This window comes from Indicator indicator, chromosome 14, assembly GCF_027791375.1.
Source record: "Indicator indicator isolate 239-I01 chromosome 14, UM_Iind_1.1, whole genome shotgun sequence".
In the NCBI taxonomy this organism is placed as follows: Eukaryota; Metazoa; Chordata; class Aves; order Piciformes; family Indicatoridae; genus Indicator; species Indicator indicator.
This window is the reverse complement of record NC_072023.1, coordinates 915,326-927,642: the sequence shown is the minus strand read 5'-3', so window position 1 is coordinate 927,642 and position 12,317 is coordinate 915,326. Positions and strand designations below refer to the sequence as shown.

The 12,317-nt window shown below is 50.7% G+C and overlaps 1 protein-coding gene across 1 annotated transcript in view; it reads right to left on the bottom strand.

The window, feature by feature from the left end:
* The window catches only part of TMCC3 (transmembrane and coiled-coil domain family 3), a 31,475-nt gene that overhangs the window by 6,398 nt on the left and 12,760 nt on the right, over positions 1-12,317 (bottom strand). The window contains exons 2-3 of the mRNA XM_054386399.1: positions 2,888-3,786; positions 1,210-1,345 (exon numbers count right to left, since the gene is read on the bottom strand). Of these exons, the coding sequence (XP_054242374.1) occupies positions 1,210-1,345; positions 2,888-3,786 (1,035 nt within the window). The remainder of the gene's footprint in view (positions 1-1,209; positions 1,346-2,887; positions 3,787-12,317) is intronic.

The window sequence follows — 12,317 nt, the reverse complement described above, 5'->3', positions numbered from 1 at the left end:
TTCCAGCCCAAAGCAATCTGTGAAGCTGTTGGTATCTGCATGTGTGCATTGCTGCCTGCTCAGCCATTCCCCATCTGACACTGTCCAAAACACAGCTTTTACATTTTCATGCTTGAGAGCAAGTGTCCTAACTCTGATGTTCATGACAGACAACGTCTCCTGCAGTACTCATGAGGTAAGGTGCTGAGGGAGCTGTTGCCATAGCAACTCCCAGTGCCTCGAAACAGCTCCACAGAGAGTTATTTGTACAGACTCTAGAAACATGAGGGCAGTACAAACCTGCTCTGATGCTAATTCAATCTCCTTTGCATCTCTGGCAGTTCATACAATCAGGGAATTCTTTGGGCTGGAAAACACCTCTAAGATCAAGTCCCTAGCTGCCCTGCACCTGCACTCCGGCAAGAGCAGCACTCGGTGCACGACAGCTACAGCTGCAGCCCTTGCTCACCAGTCCTGTCCTTCAGCACTTGGGTCCTGGCTCTGAAAAACTTGGCTTAGCTTTCCACAGTGTTGCAAGAATCAACTAGTAGTGGATGTGAAGCTCAGTGAAGCTGCAGCTTGACAGGGTGCTGGGCCAGCTCATTTAACTGTATTCTTACCTTGAAAGATTGGCACTAGATGATGATAGAATCACAGAACTGTCAGGGTTGGAAGGGACCTCAAGGCTCATCCAGTTCCAACCCCCCTGCCATGGGCAGGGACACCTCACACCAGAGCAGGTTGCTCAGAGCCACATCCAGCCTGGCTGCAAAAACCTCCAGGGATGAGGCTTCCACCACCTCCCTGGGCAACCTGTGCCAGGGTCTCACCACCTTCATGGCGAAGAATTTCTTCCTAACATCCAATCTGAATCTCCCCATTTCTAGTTTTGCTCCATTCCCCCCAGTCCTATCACTCCCTGACACCCTTAAAAGTCCCTCCCCAGCTTTCTTGTAGCCCCCTGCAGATCCTGGAAGGCCACAAGAAGGTCTCCTTGAAGCCTTCTCTTCTCCACACTGCACAACCCCAACTCTCTCAGTCTGTCCCCATAGCAGAGCAGCTCCAGCCCTCTGCTCCTCCTCGTGGCCCTTCTCTGGACACCTTCCAGCACCTCCAAATCCTTCCTGTAATAGAGGCTCCAGAGCTGGACACAGAGCTCCAGGTGGGATCTTGCAAGCTGGGATTCTCTGAATCCATGATCAGAAAAAGCACCCAGGGGAGAAGAGGTACCTGAACGTCTCGTGAGCGCTCGTAGGCCTGGTAGGCAACTTTCTCCTCTATGCTGGCCAGCTCCTGCTTCAGGTTTGCTGTCTCGTGCTGATGAAGGTCAGTGAGGTCATTCAACTGGTCCTCCAATCTCTCGTATCTTAGGAGGGAAAAAGGTTTACATTCAGTGCCTTCTGTCCAGGTAATGCTCAACAACAAAGCAGTGGCACTGCTGGAAGGTGATCTCAGCATGCCATGGGTTGGGATCCCTCTGACTGGCATCACAGCTCACTAACTGCTTTGGAAGCCCTCCAGAAGCACTTGTTCAGCAAGTGGAAAGCCTCTTTGGAGTGTTTCCTGCTGGCAGTGGGTGTTAAAAAGCAAATATTTGTACATCATTGGCAAATTCTGCAACCTATAAACGGTGCCTAAGGGCATACAGCTCATGTTCCCCCAGTCCTCACTCCTCATTCAGACCAGCAGTTAGGGTTTCCTAAGCCTGGCTTGCCTGTAGTGGAAGGAAAAACATGTTGCTCCCTGGATCTCCTCTCCAACACAAGTACAAGGTCCTGCCATTCACATTCAGCCTGCTCCTGCCTGCCTCTGCACAATAAACCAGCTCAGCTATACCTTCAGGAAACCAGAGGGGGGATTGGCAAGTTGTGACTTGATTTAATACAGGCAAAGGGTGCAGTTAGCTTGCCAGTGGTGAAGGCAGCAGTTGCCTGGCTGTAGAAATAATGGCAGGAGGATTGGGAGCTTAATGGCAGCCAGCTGTTGGAAAAGGCTGCTCTGCCTTCTCCTGAAAGCAAGCCCTGAGTCTGGGGGGCTCTGTGCTCCCCTGCCCCATGGCACCACCTGATATGCAGCCTTCCCTTGCACTGCAAGGGCTGTAAGCAATATTGCATCTCACATGGAGGTTTTGCCCATTAGCATAGGGCTAGCTTTGAGGATCAACACTTGAACAAAGCAATGGACACAGGTACAGCAGGGTGCAAGCCCTCTGCAGAGCATCTCTCACTTCCCACAGGGGAGCATAAAGGACTTAGTTGCCAAGGAACAAATGCAAGAGGAAGTGGTGCTCCAACACTTAAAATGACACTTGACAGCCATGTGTTCCAGCGGGGGAATAAGTGACACTGCAGATAGCAAAGTGCCTGAGAAGTTTGTGGGCAGGGCCCTCAGGACTACAAGTTTGCTTTAGCAGCTGAAAGTCAGGGTGGCTGCACCACAGACTGAGCAGCACTGCCAGGTCACAACAGAGCAGAAACCTTCCCCAGTTACAAACCAGCTGGCATCTCCTACAGACAGTGGTCACTTATCCTGTCAGAGGAGAAGATTTTTCTGGCAAGCCTTCCACAGGAGACAAAAAGCTACCACAGCATTTGATGGGAACCATTCCTGGCCCACACCTTTGCAGTGATAGGAAGGAGTGGAACACTCTGCTTTTTGGTACTGGATACTGACTGGAATTAATTTTTCCCCCTTGCTTCTGAAGTATTCTGATCTAGTGTGAGGTGTCCCTGCCCATGGCAGGGGGGGCTAGAGCTGGATGATCCTTGAGGCCCCTGGCCCCTTCCAACCCTGACAATTCTATGACTATGACACACAGAGGCACACATCCATGTTTCCACTTCCCACACCCATTCCAAAAGCATTCCAAGAGACCAGTGTGAGAAAGAGAGGAGAAATCCCCAAATACCTATATCTCTCCTCTTGCAACATCTGGGAAATAAAGCCATAGTCTCTTTTAAACTGGGATTTTAAACTCTCAATATCGTCAGCTAGCTGGGACTGCGTCTCCTTGATTTCCCTCAGCTCCTCCAGAATCATGGAGAGTTTTCCTTGGCTGCCCAGAGTGCTTGCCCCAGCAGGACCAAAGGAGGTGTTGCCATTGCTGTCTGCCGAGCCAGAGGTCCCACTGGAGCATTCGTCATCGCTGATGTACTTGGGTTTGGCAACAATGGTGGCACTGCCCCCATAGGTCCTAGAACCTGCTTCTGGTCGAAACTCATCCAAGGTGCTCTTGAGGTGAGCAATGTTGTCTGCACTGCCAAACTTGTTTCGGATTAGGTTTGCAAACTCCCTGGACTTGCTGAAGACAAAGACAGGTGGTGTCAGAGAGACCCCTGGCACGCCCGACTTGCCGCTCTCTGGCCCGTGCCCAGAGCCCCGAGGCTTTCCATGCTGAATATCCTTAAGGTTATCTTTGGAAGTCTCCTTGGTAGCCCTGGAAGCTCCGTTCTGTTCGATATCCTTGAGCTTCCTGTGGTACTGTTCCAGTTTCTTCTGGAGCTGGGCGATGGAGTGTGCAGATTTCTGGTTCTTCTTCTCAAAGACCTGCTTGATGCGCCCTGCCTGCTGCTTGTCCGCGCTGTTCACCAGCTTCAGGTACTCAGCCACGTTCCCATCTCGAGCTGTTTGTTCCACTTTGATTTGCTCTGTCACCTTGAGGATTTTCTGCTTCAGGCTGTCTGCACTGAGCTTGACCTTGTGGAACTCCAGGATCCCGTCCGGTACATCAAAGTTGAGGTTGGTGTCGGAGCCTCCCCGGCGAATGCTGAGCGGTAAGCTTAGGGTGTTCATGTCATGTCTCTCCACCTGAGAGGGGACAAAAGAGAAGTAAAATTCAAATTCCATTGATTTTTCTTTTTTAAATCCAACCCTCAGGTTCCTTTCCCACATGTAGTTATTCAGCACACAATATAAAGTAGCTTATAGCAGCAAAACAAAAGGAGGTTTTGGAAATATTAAGAAGCAATTTTTCCCCCTTGGCTCTGGTCAGACCTCGCCTCCAATCCTGCCTCCAGGTCTGGTGTCCCCAGCAGAAAGAGGACACAGAGCTGCTGGAGAGAGTCCAGAAGAGGCCACAAAGATGATCCAAGGGCTGGAACAGCTCTGCTGTGAGCACAGGCTGAGGGAGCTGGGGGTGTGCAGCTTGGAGAGGAGAAGGCTCCAGGGGGACCTCAGAGCTGCCTGCCAGGACCTGAAGGGATCCTGCAGGAAGGCTGCAGAGGAACTTTTCCTGAGGGTGTCTGAGACAGGCCAAGGGGGAATGGTTTGAAGCTGAGGCAGAGCAGGGTTAGAGTGGAGCTGAGGAAGAAGTTCTTGAGTAGGAGGTGATGAGACTCTGGCACAGGCTGCCCAGGGAGGCTGTGGCTGCCTCCTGCCTGGGGGTGTTCAAGACCAGGCTGGATGAGACCTTGAGCAGCTGAGCCTAGCTGAGAGGTGTCCCTGGGCATGGTTGGGAGGTTGGAGGAGATGAGCTCTGAGGCCCCTCCCAAGCTGAGCCATGCTGTGATTCTGTGCTGACCTCTCCTGTTAGCATTTGCACAGATCAGACACACGTGGCTGGCAGTTCTCTACTCAGGCCAATATCTAATTTAAAAGTGACAAAAATCACAAGTGTCAAAACTAGCTCCCATTTGTATGGATTTATTAGTTTGAATTTAACAAGTCTTAGAAATATAACTAAGGAAAAAAAGCTTTTACAGACAACTTTTCAGGGTGCTAATATTGGAGCAGATGATCTCTGAGGTCTCTTCCAACCTAAGCCATTCTCTGAATACTCTTGTGGCAGCAAAATATGCCTTGAATATGAGCAAAGAATTTGTATCCCATACTGCAAATATTTCTGTACATGGATTTCCTAGGTCTGGATGAACTCAGTAAAGAGAAAGAGCTCAGGAGAAAACAATAGTTTCCTGAATCAACCCAAGACATTCCTGAATCAGCTCTGGCACAGGAGACTGCTGTGATTAATCAGGGGCTTGCATACACACACAAAGACAGATCCAGCACTGGTGGTACTCAGGACACGCTGTGCATGTTTCCAAGAAAGGGTGGGTCTGGCTCTGACCTTTACACAGCACTAAGTGTTTACTTCCTCAGTACAAAATAGCCTAAAAATATATTGTAATGAACTGGATGGGAGCCCAAAGCAGATCCCTTCTCTCTGATGTCCTCCCCCTGACTGCAGTCTCTCGTGGTCAGCAAGGTCTTATCACCACCATGCACCCCATGCCTTCCTGGAACGTCAAGGTCACAACAGCAGTAGAGATGAAAAGAACAATGGCTTTGAGGGGATAGGTCTGCAGAAAGCTGCCTTGCCTTTGGAGCTGAGGAAACAGTTAGCATGTGGCAAATCTGCTTCTGGAATGAGTAAAAGCAGTCACACAAGCAGAGGCTGAGAGAGCTGAGGTGGTTCAACCTGGGAGAGAAGGCTTAAGGAGACCTTATCACCATGGAGCAGCACATCAAGGGTGGCTCCCAGGAGCATGGAGACTCCCATTTTAGCAGGAGTCCCATGCAGAAGACAAGAGGTGATGGGGACAAGGTACTGCTGGGGAGATTCCCATTGGACTGCAGAAGAAAATGTTTCCCATAAGCACAGTCAGACACTGGAATCATCTCCCAAGGGCAGTGGTGGAGTCCCCTCCATTGGGCAGTTTGAAGGTTCAGCTTGGCAGGGTGCTGGGCCAGCTCCTTTCAACTACACCATCACCTGGCAAGGTTGGAGCAGATGATCCTTGGGGTCCCTTCCCACCTAGCACTCTGTGCTGCTGTGTGGGCCCAGGATCAGTTCAAAGTCAGTGTATCTGAGCTCCCAAAGCACTTCTTGGAATGGGGGAGGTTTAGAGAGCTCATCAAGGGGGGAGTCACACCCAACACAGTCCTCTGGCTGTGTTTTGCCAAAAGAGCAGGAGTGCTCCTGCCATGAGCTGCAAGCCTGGGTCAAGCACCAGAGGCTCTTGAAAGCCACTGATGTAATCCACTTCTGGGTTGTTTCCCTGCATCTGTGCCTAGCTTTGTGGTGACAGAGCACTGCCAGCACACAGCCCTGGGGCAGCTCACCCTCCAGCACCCACAGATGAATCACTTCCTCAGTTCCACTGACTGTGTCAGTAGCTCTCCACCATCAAGTGAGAGCTCATCCACTTATGTTTAGGTGTCAAACTGAACTCTTTCTTTCACAGGTTTTTTTACACTCTTGTAAGAAGTGGCTGAAAGAAGCACAGAGAAAAAGCATTTGCAGGACAGAGTCACCAGCTGCACCCAGGCATCAGGCTCCAGGAAGTGCACATCTTTGGGCTGCCTCACAAGGAGAAGCAAACCATGAAGCACAAAGTGAACTGCTCCTTGGTGGAATCACATAATTGTCTGGGTTGGAAGAGCCCTCCAAGACCATCCAGTCCAACCAGCAACCCAACACCACCATGGCCACCAAACCCTGGCCCCAAGTGCCATGGCCACAGGGTGCTGGAACACCTCCAAGGATGGGGACTCCACCACCTCCCTGTGCCAATCCATGATTACTCTTACACCAAAGAAATGTTTCCTCCTCTCCAACCTAGCCCTCCCCTGGCACAATTTCAGGCCATTTCCTCTCCTTCTGTCACCTGAGACTAGGGAGAAGAGACCAACCCCAACCTCACTGCAGCCTCCTCTCAGGGAGCTGTAGAGAGCAACAAGGTCTCCCCTCACCCTCCTCTTCTCCAGGCTGAACAACCCCAGTTAATGACAGGACTCATTAAAACACTCTCTCCCAACTTCTTAAATCAAACTAAATGCCACTTTTCTGTGCAAGGTTCCTTCTGTTTCAGGTTTCCATAGTAATACAAGAAGCACTTGGGAGCCCCAGGGTGCTTCCATCGAGGAGTGCTTATGAGCAATCCCTCTGAAAGGCACTGAGGGCTTTTCCCCCTGCCACTAAACCCCTCCAGATCAAACACAGCCACCAGGAACCAGCATGGGGATGGCTTGTTTTGGAAGAGGGATGCAAGACTTTCAGTCCCCAGAGCTGGACACAGCACTGCAGGTGAGGTCTCCCCAGAGCAGAGGGGCAGGATCCCCTCTCTCCATCTCTGGCAATGGGCCCCAGGCTGCCATTGGCCTTCTGGGCTGCCAGTGCCCATTGCTGGCTCCTGTCCAGCTTCTCCCCCACCACCACCTCCATCTCATCACCCTCCCAAGCCTGTTGCTCACCTGCTGCCTCCAACCAGTTCTATTTCACAGTCAACTCTTTTCATGTCATTGCTGTTCAGATTGTTCCAAGCACTTCCTGAAATCCCAGCTCCTGGAAGCCTCCAAGAGACTTCCAGGGAGCATTACTAAGCTTCTTGCCCTCAAGTTGCACAGCAGCAGCTCCCACATCTAACTTCATACCCAGTCAAGCACCAGATAGGTGCTGCTTGCCCCCCCAAAACACAATGCTAAGGAAAACATTCAGTGTGACCTACCCAAAGCCTCAAGCCTGCAGCCCAGGAGTGGTTTTTCAAAGTCTAATAGATGATATGTTGGTTGCTCTCACAGAAAGCCTATTTTGTAGCAAGAACACAACAAATTTACAGCAGAAGGGAATTGTGGAGGTACTGCCAGTCAGAGATAAATCAATCCAGATGCAGAGTGGCCCTCACAGGCAGAAGACTCCAGGCTGGTTGGTTTTTGTCTGTTTAGCCACTGCAGACATTCCCCTTGCAGGCAAGAGGACAGCAGCCTCACCATGCACATGGTCCCTTCCCTTACTGCAGTGGCACATCAACAATCACAGCTTGTCCTGGACACCAACTGAGTCACCAGCTCAAAGGAGCCTGTTTGCTGCTCCACTTCCCCCCCACCCTTCTTCTGTCCACACCAGGCTGATAAAGACAGACTCTCACAAACAGTTTCTCTTACGCCAGCAGCTCTGTCCTACTGCATGGGACCTTTAGATCACCTCTTGCTAGGGGCTCTAACCAACAGCTAAGGTCTGCTTCACTTCATTCTTCACAGCATGGCTTGGGTTGGAAGGGTCTTAAAGATCAGCCAGTTCCAACCCCCCTGCAGGGACACCTTCCACTAGCCCAGCCCTCACCCAGCCTGGTCTTCAACACCCCCAGGCAGGAGGCAGCCACAGCCTCCCTGGGCAGCCTGTGCCAGAGTCTCACCACCCTCCTACTCAAGAACTTCTTCCTCAGCTCCACTCTAACCCTGCTCTGCCTCAGCTTCAAACCATTCCCTCTTGGCCTGTCTCTAGACACCCTCAGCAAAAGTTCCTCTGCAGCCTTCCTGCAGGATCCCTTCAGGTCCTGGCAGGCAGCTCTGAGGTCCCCCTGGAGCCTTCTCCTCTCCAGGCTGCACACCCCCAGCTCCCTCAGCCTGTGCTCACAGCAGAGCTGCTCCAGCCCTTTGTGGCCTCCTCTGGACTCTCTCCAACAGCTCCATGTCACAGACCTGTGTCATTCATCCCCAAGCCTTTCAGGAATCTATGTTTTTAAGAACTCTCCCTAGAAGGACAGAGGATGGTTTATATTTTCAGTCACAACCTAATTTGGATCTCAGCACCATTCGGGACTCCTTGGGTGTTTTGTCCTGGCTCTCCCAAGGACACAACAGTGTCCAAGGGCTTATTTGTTTACCTGGAAGAGTGCAATGCTAACAAGGCTGCTTTGTTCTGGGGTAGTGTCTCTCAGGTAAGGACACAACTCCTCTATTTGTTTAAGTGCAGAGAGGTTTGCTTTACTAAGGTGTTTATATGGCCAGATGCTACTCTAACCATAACTGAGACTCTGAAGACAAAACAAGCAAAGCTCTCAATTCACACCCACCAGAACCTCCCCAGCAGGAACTTGTCCCTATCACTCCTTGTCTGTACAAAGGGAGTCTCTATCCTGCTGGGAGCCACCCTTTATGTGCTGGTCCTTGGCAGTAAGATCTCACCTGAGCCTTCTCTACTCCAGGCTGAACAACCCCAGCTCTCTCTCAGCCTCTCCTCCTCTGGCAGATTTAGATCAGAAATTCAGGCAGAGATTTCCCTCCCTCCCTTCCCCATATAACTTTATTACACCATAAAATACTGCCCTGAGCCTGATGGTCTTTTTATGGCAGTTTGTAATCTTAATTCAGAGTCTTTTAAAAACAGAAGTGAGCAAGAGAAAATACCATGTGTTCAGCTCACGTCCAAGCTAAACAGATTGGGTTTCTCAAAAGCACAGAGGCAGGGCTGCTAGCTGCCAATTCTCTTTCCACGCTATTTCCTACCTATTAAACTCCTATTAGAGTCTTCTATTTTTAGAGCTGTGCAGATGTTAGCAGCCCATTCATCAATATGGCTTGATCAGAAACGAGGCTGCAGTCAATATTCCATTCCTAGCCTCCCTCTGGCTTTGAGCTTTCCCAACAGATTCATTCCCCCCCCAACTCCCCTCTCTCTCAGGTTTCTATTCAGCCCCTCTACAAGGATATTCTTGAGCACAGGGCTGGCTTAGGTGTTAAAGATTTATAAACAACAACACAGTCAATCATAGCAACAGCACAGCAGCAAGGAACAAAGCTGAGCTCAAAGGAAGCAGGCAAGAGCTGTGCTGTCTTGTGCACTGCACCCAGCCAGAACTCTGCACCTGAGCAGGGAGCTCTGCCTGCCAGTGGCCAGGGCAGCCTGCAGGAAGTGGCCCAACATTCAGCACAGGAGGCCTCCTGCCTTTCAGAGTGGAAAGGCAGAACAAAAGCCAAGGCACAGCACTCACTTGAAAAGATCAGGGAGTCATTCCAAAAGTTAAGGGGACAAGAGGAGGCTGAGGGGAGACCTCACTGCCTTCTGGAGTGGAGATGGGGGTCAGTGTCTTCTCCCTAGGATGAGAGATGACCTGAAATTGTGCCAGGGAAGGGTTAGGTTGGAAAGGAGGAAACATTTCTTCGCTGCAATAGTGGTCAGGGATTGACACAGGCTGCCCAGGGAGGTGGTGGAGTCCCCATCCCTGGAGATGTTCAGAAACCTGTGGCCATGGCACTTGGGGCCATAGTGGGGTTGGGGTTTACTTCCCTTTTAGTCAATGCTGCCTCCTGAACCTGCTCTGCAGGTAGTCATAAACTGAAGATGTTTTGATGATCTCCTAACCGCAGATCAAGTGTCAGAGCTGCTTTCACTGTGGGAACATTCAGGGACTCCTCTCAAGGCAAGTTAAACAAAGTGTGCTCAGACACTTGATCTGTGCCCACAGTTAGATGCCACATTGCTCCTGCAGCCACCTCAGCTGCAATTTCATCCTTTGCCTGATACCACAGGCACCTGACACCTTGAACCTGGGCATTCTGCTACCTGCAAATCATGACCCAGGCTCCTACAGCTCCACTTGATCTCACCCATGGCCTGGCAGGATGATGGCAGCCACCTGGGCAGGTGGAAGCTCAACAAGAAACAGGAAAGCCTGGAAGCTTTTTAAGGGTTGAGCTCAGGGTGGACACTACAGGGCCTGGTCTGCTCCTTCCTGGAGGATGCCACATACAAGGACTTTGCTTCAGATCCAAGCTTAGTGGTTGAACAACTTTTCATGGATTCTGAACTTCTGCTCAGCCCTTTTCCAACTCTCTGTAAATATTTTTGAGAGGCCTTTTTCCAACCCAAACAATTCTGTGATTCTATGATACTGCATGAGGGGAGGATGACTGCAACTGCCCTATAAAACACATTTACTCTCCTTTTTTTAATACAACAATTAGTGGTGTAAATAAAAGCTCTGTGGGATCTGCACAACAAAAAGAATTCCCAGCCTCTTTCTGTCTCTCTCTTCTGCCACTCAACCAACAAACGAGGGAAGGCTGGTAAATAACAGTTCAAAAGCAATTTTAGCTGCCTGAAAGTGAGCAGTGCTCCTAAACAACCAACAAAAGAACCAAGGTAGGTAGGCTGCAGACAAATGTCACTGCTCCAGGGGAGATGCACTTAGCCAGGCACTTCCTGCATGCTTTTTCCTGTTATTTCTCAGGCTTTAAAAAAAAGAATCTCTTCTCCTAAGGACTTCATTCCCTCATTCTCCAGGGATTTCTTTGTGATGAATTCATAACAGTCCACTAAGAGGGGAGCTGATGTCAGAGTCTGCTGGCAGGGCAATCATTTGAGGCACAAAAGGCATCATGACTTCAGTGCACGAGTCAGTGGGAAAGCAGCAGCCCAAGGATGAATCATGAGTTTGGTTGTGTGTGCATTCAGCAGCAGGCACGGGGACAGGGAAGACCTCCAGCCTTGCTCAGCAGTTGAGATTGTTCATCAAGGATCCAGGCTGGGTTGCGGGCTCTCTTCAGCTGAAGACATCTTTGGTCAGGCATTGGAGAGGTAGAGGAGTCACTGTGCTTGGAGGTGTTCAAAAAAGGTGAGGAAGTGGCTCTCTAGGACATGGGGTAATGGCCATGGTGGTGTTAGGTCAATGGCTGGCCTCAGAGATCTTTTCCAACCCAAACAATTCTGACCCTATGAAACTGCCAGCTGCAAGGGAGCCACCTCAGTCACCATGCTGACACTTAAGCCAGCTGCATTCCTCTGCCTTCCTGTGGCCAGCAGCTGGTGAGATTTATGGAGAGATCCCACCAGGCAGCAGGGCAGTGAGGACACCCCCAGCAAGGGCAGAATTCTCCTGACAGTTCTCAGGAGGCACGGAGGTCTCCACCAAGTTGCACATCTCAGGCTCCAAAAGCAGCTCAAACAAGATGGGAGGGGATAGCCAAGGTGTCCACAATCTCCTTCCCTTAGCTCAGCAGCAGCTTCCATGGAGCACAAGGAGTCTACTTCTTATCCTATTCTTGTAAAAGCACATTTTGGACATCCCCCCGCAGTACATTATTAATCAGCAGGGCCTGAGCCAAGCCTCTCTCCCACTACAGGAATACTGTTCCCCACCAGCCAGAAACTGAGCAGAGCTTACCAAAGCACACATCCATCACCACTCCATGCTGACAGCAAGAACTTCAAGCATGGTGGTGTCTGCAGAGAGAACCTGGTCTCCAGGCACTGTCCTCCCCTCTCCAGTAAGTGCAAAACACAGGCAGTGCCACCCAGCAGCCCCTAAAGCCACAGCAGGCTGACACCCCCTTACACACCTAAATAATTCACCACTGAGGAGAGGTTGGGAATGCAGCCAAGGAAAGCTCCTCACTGCTGAGACTTCTCTGAGCACATTCCACCACTTCAGAACCCCAAGCTCTTGATTACAGCTTGAGCTTTCACTATTAACACACTTTTGTCAGCTCACCACCACCCTGAGAATATGAAAACTTCCTTCAGGTTACAGCAGAGAGCTGCCTTGTGTGGCACAGCTCCGTGCTGCCAGCACAGACACCATCAGAGGGCACACAGGACAGGGGCAAACAGACACAGGCTT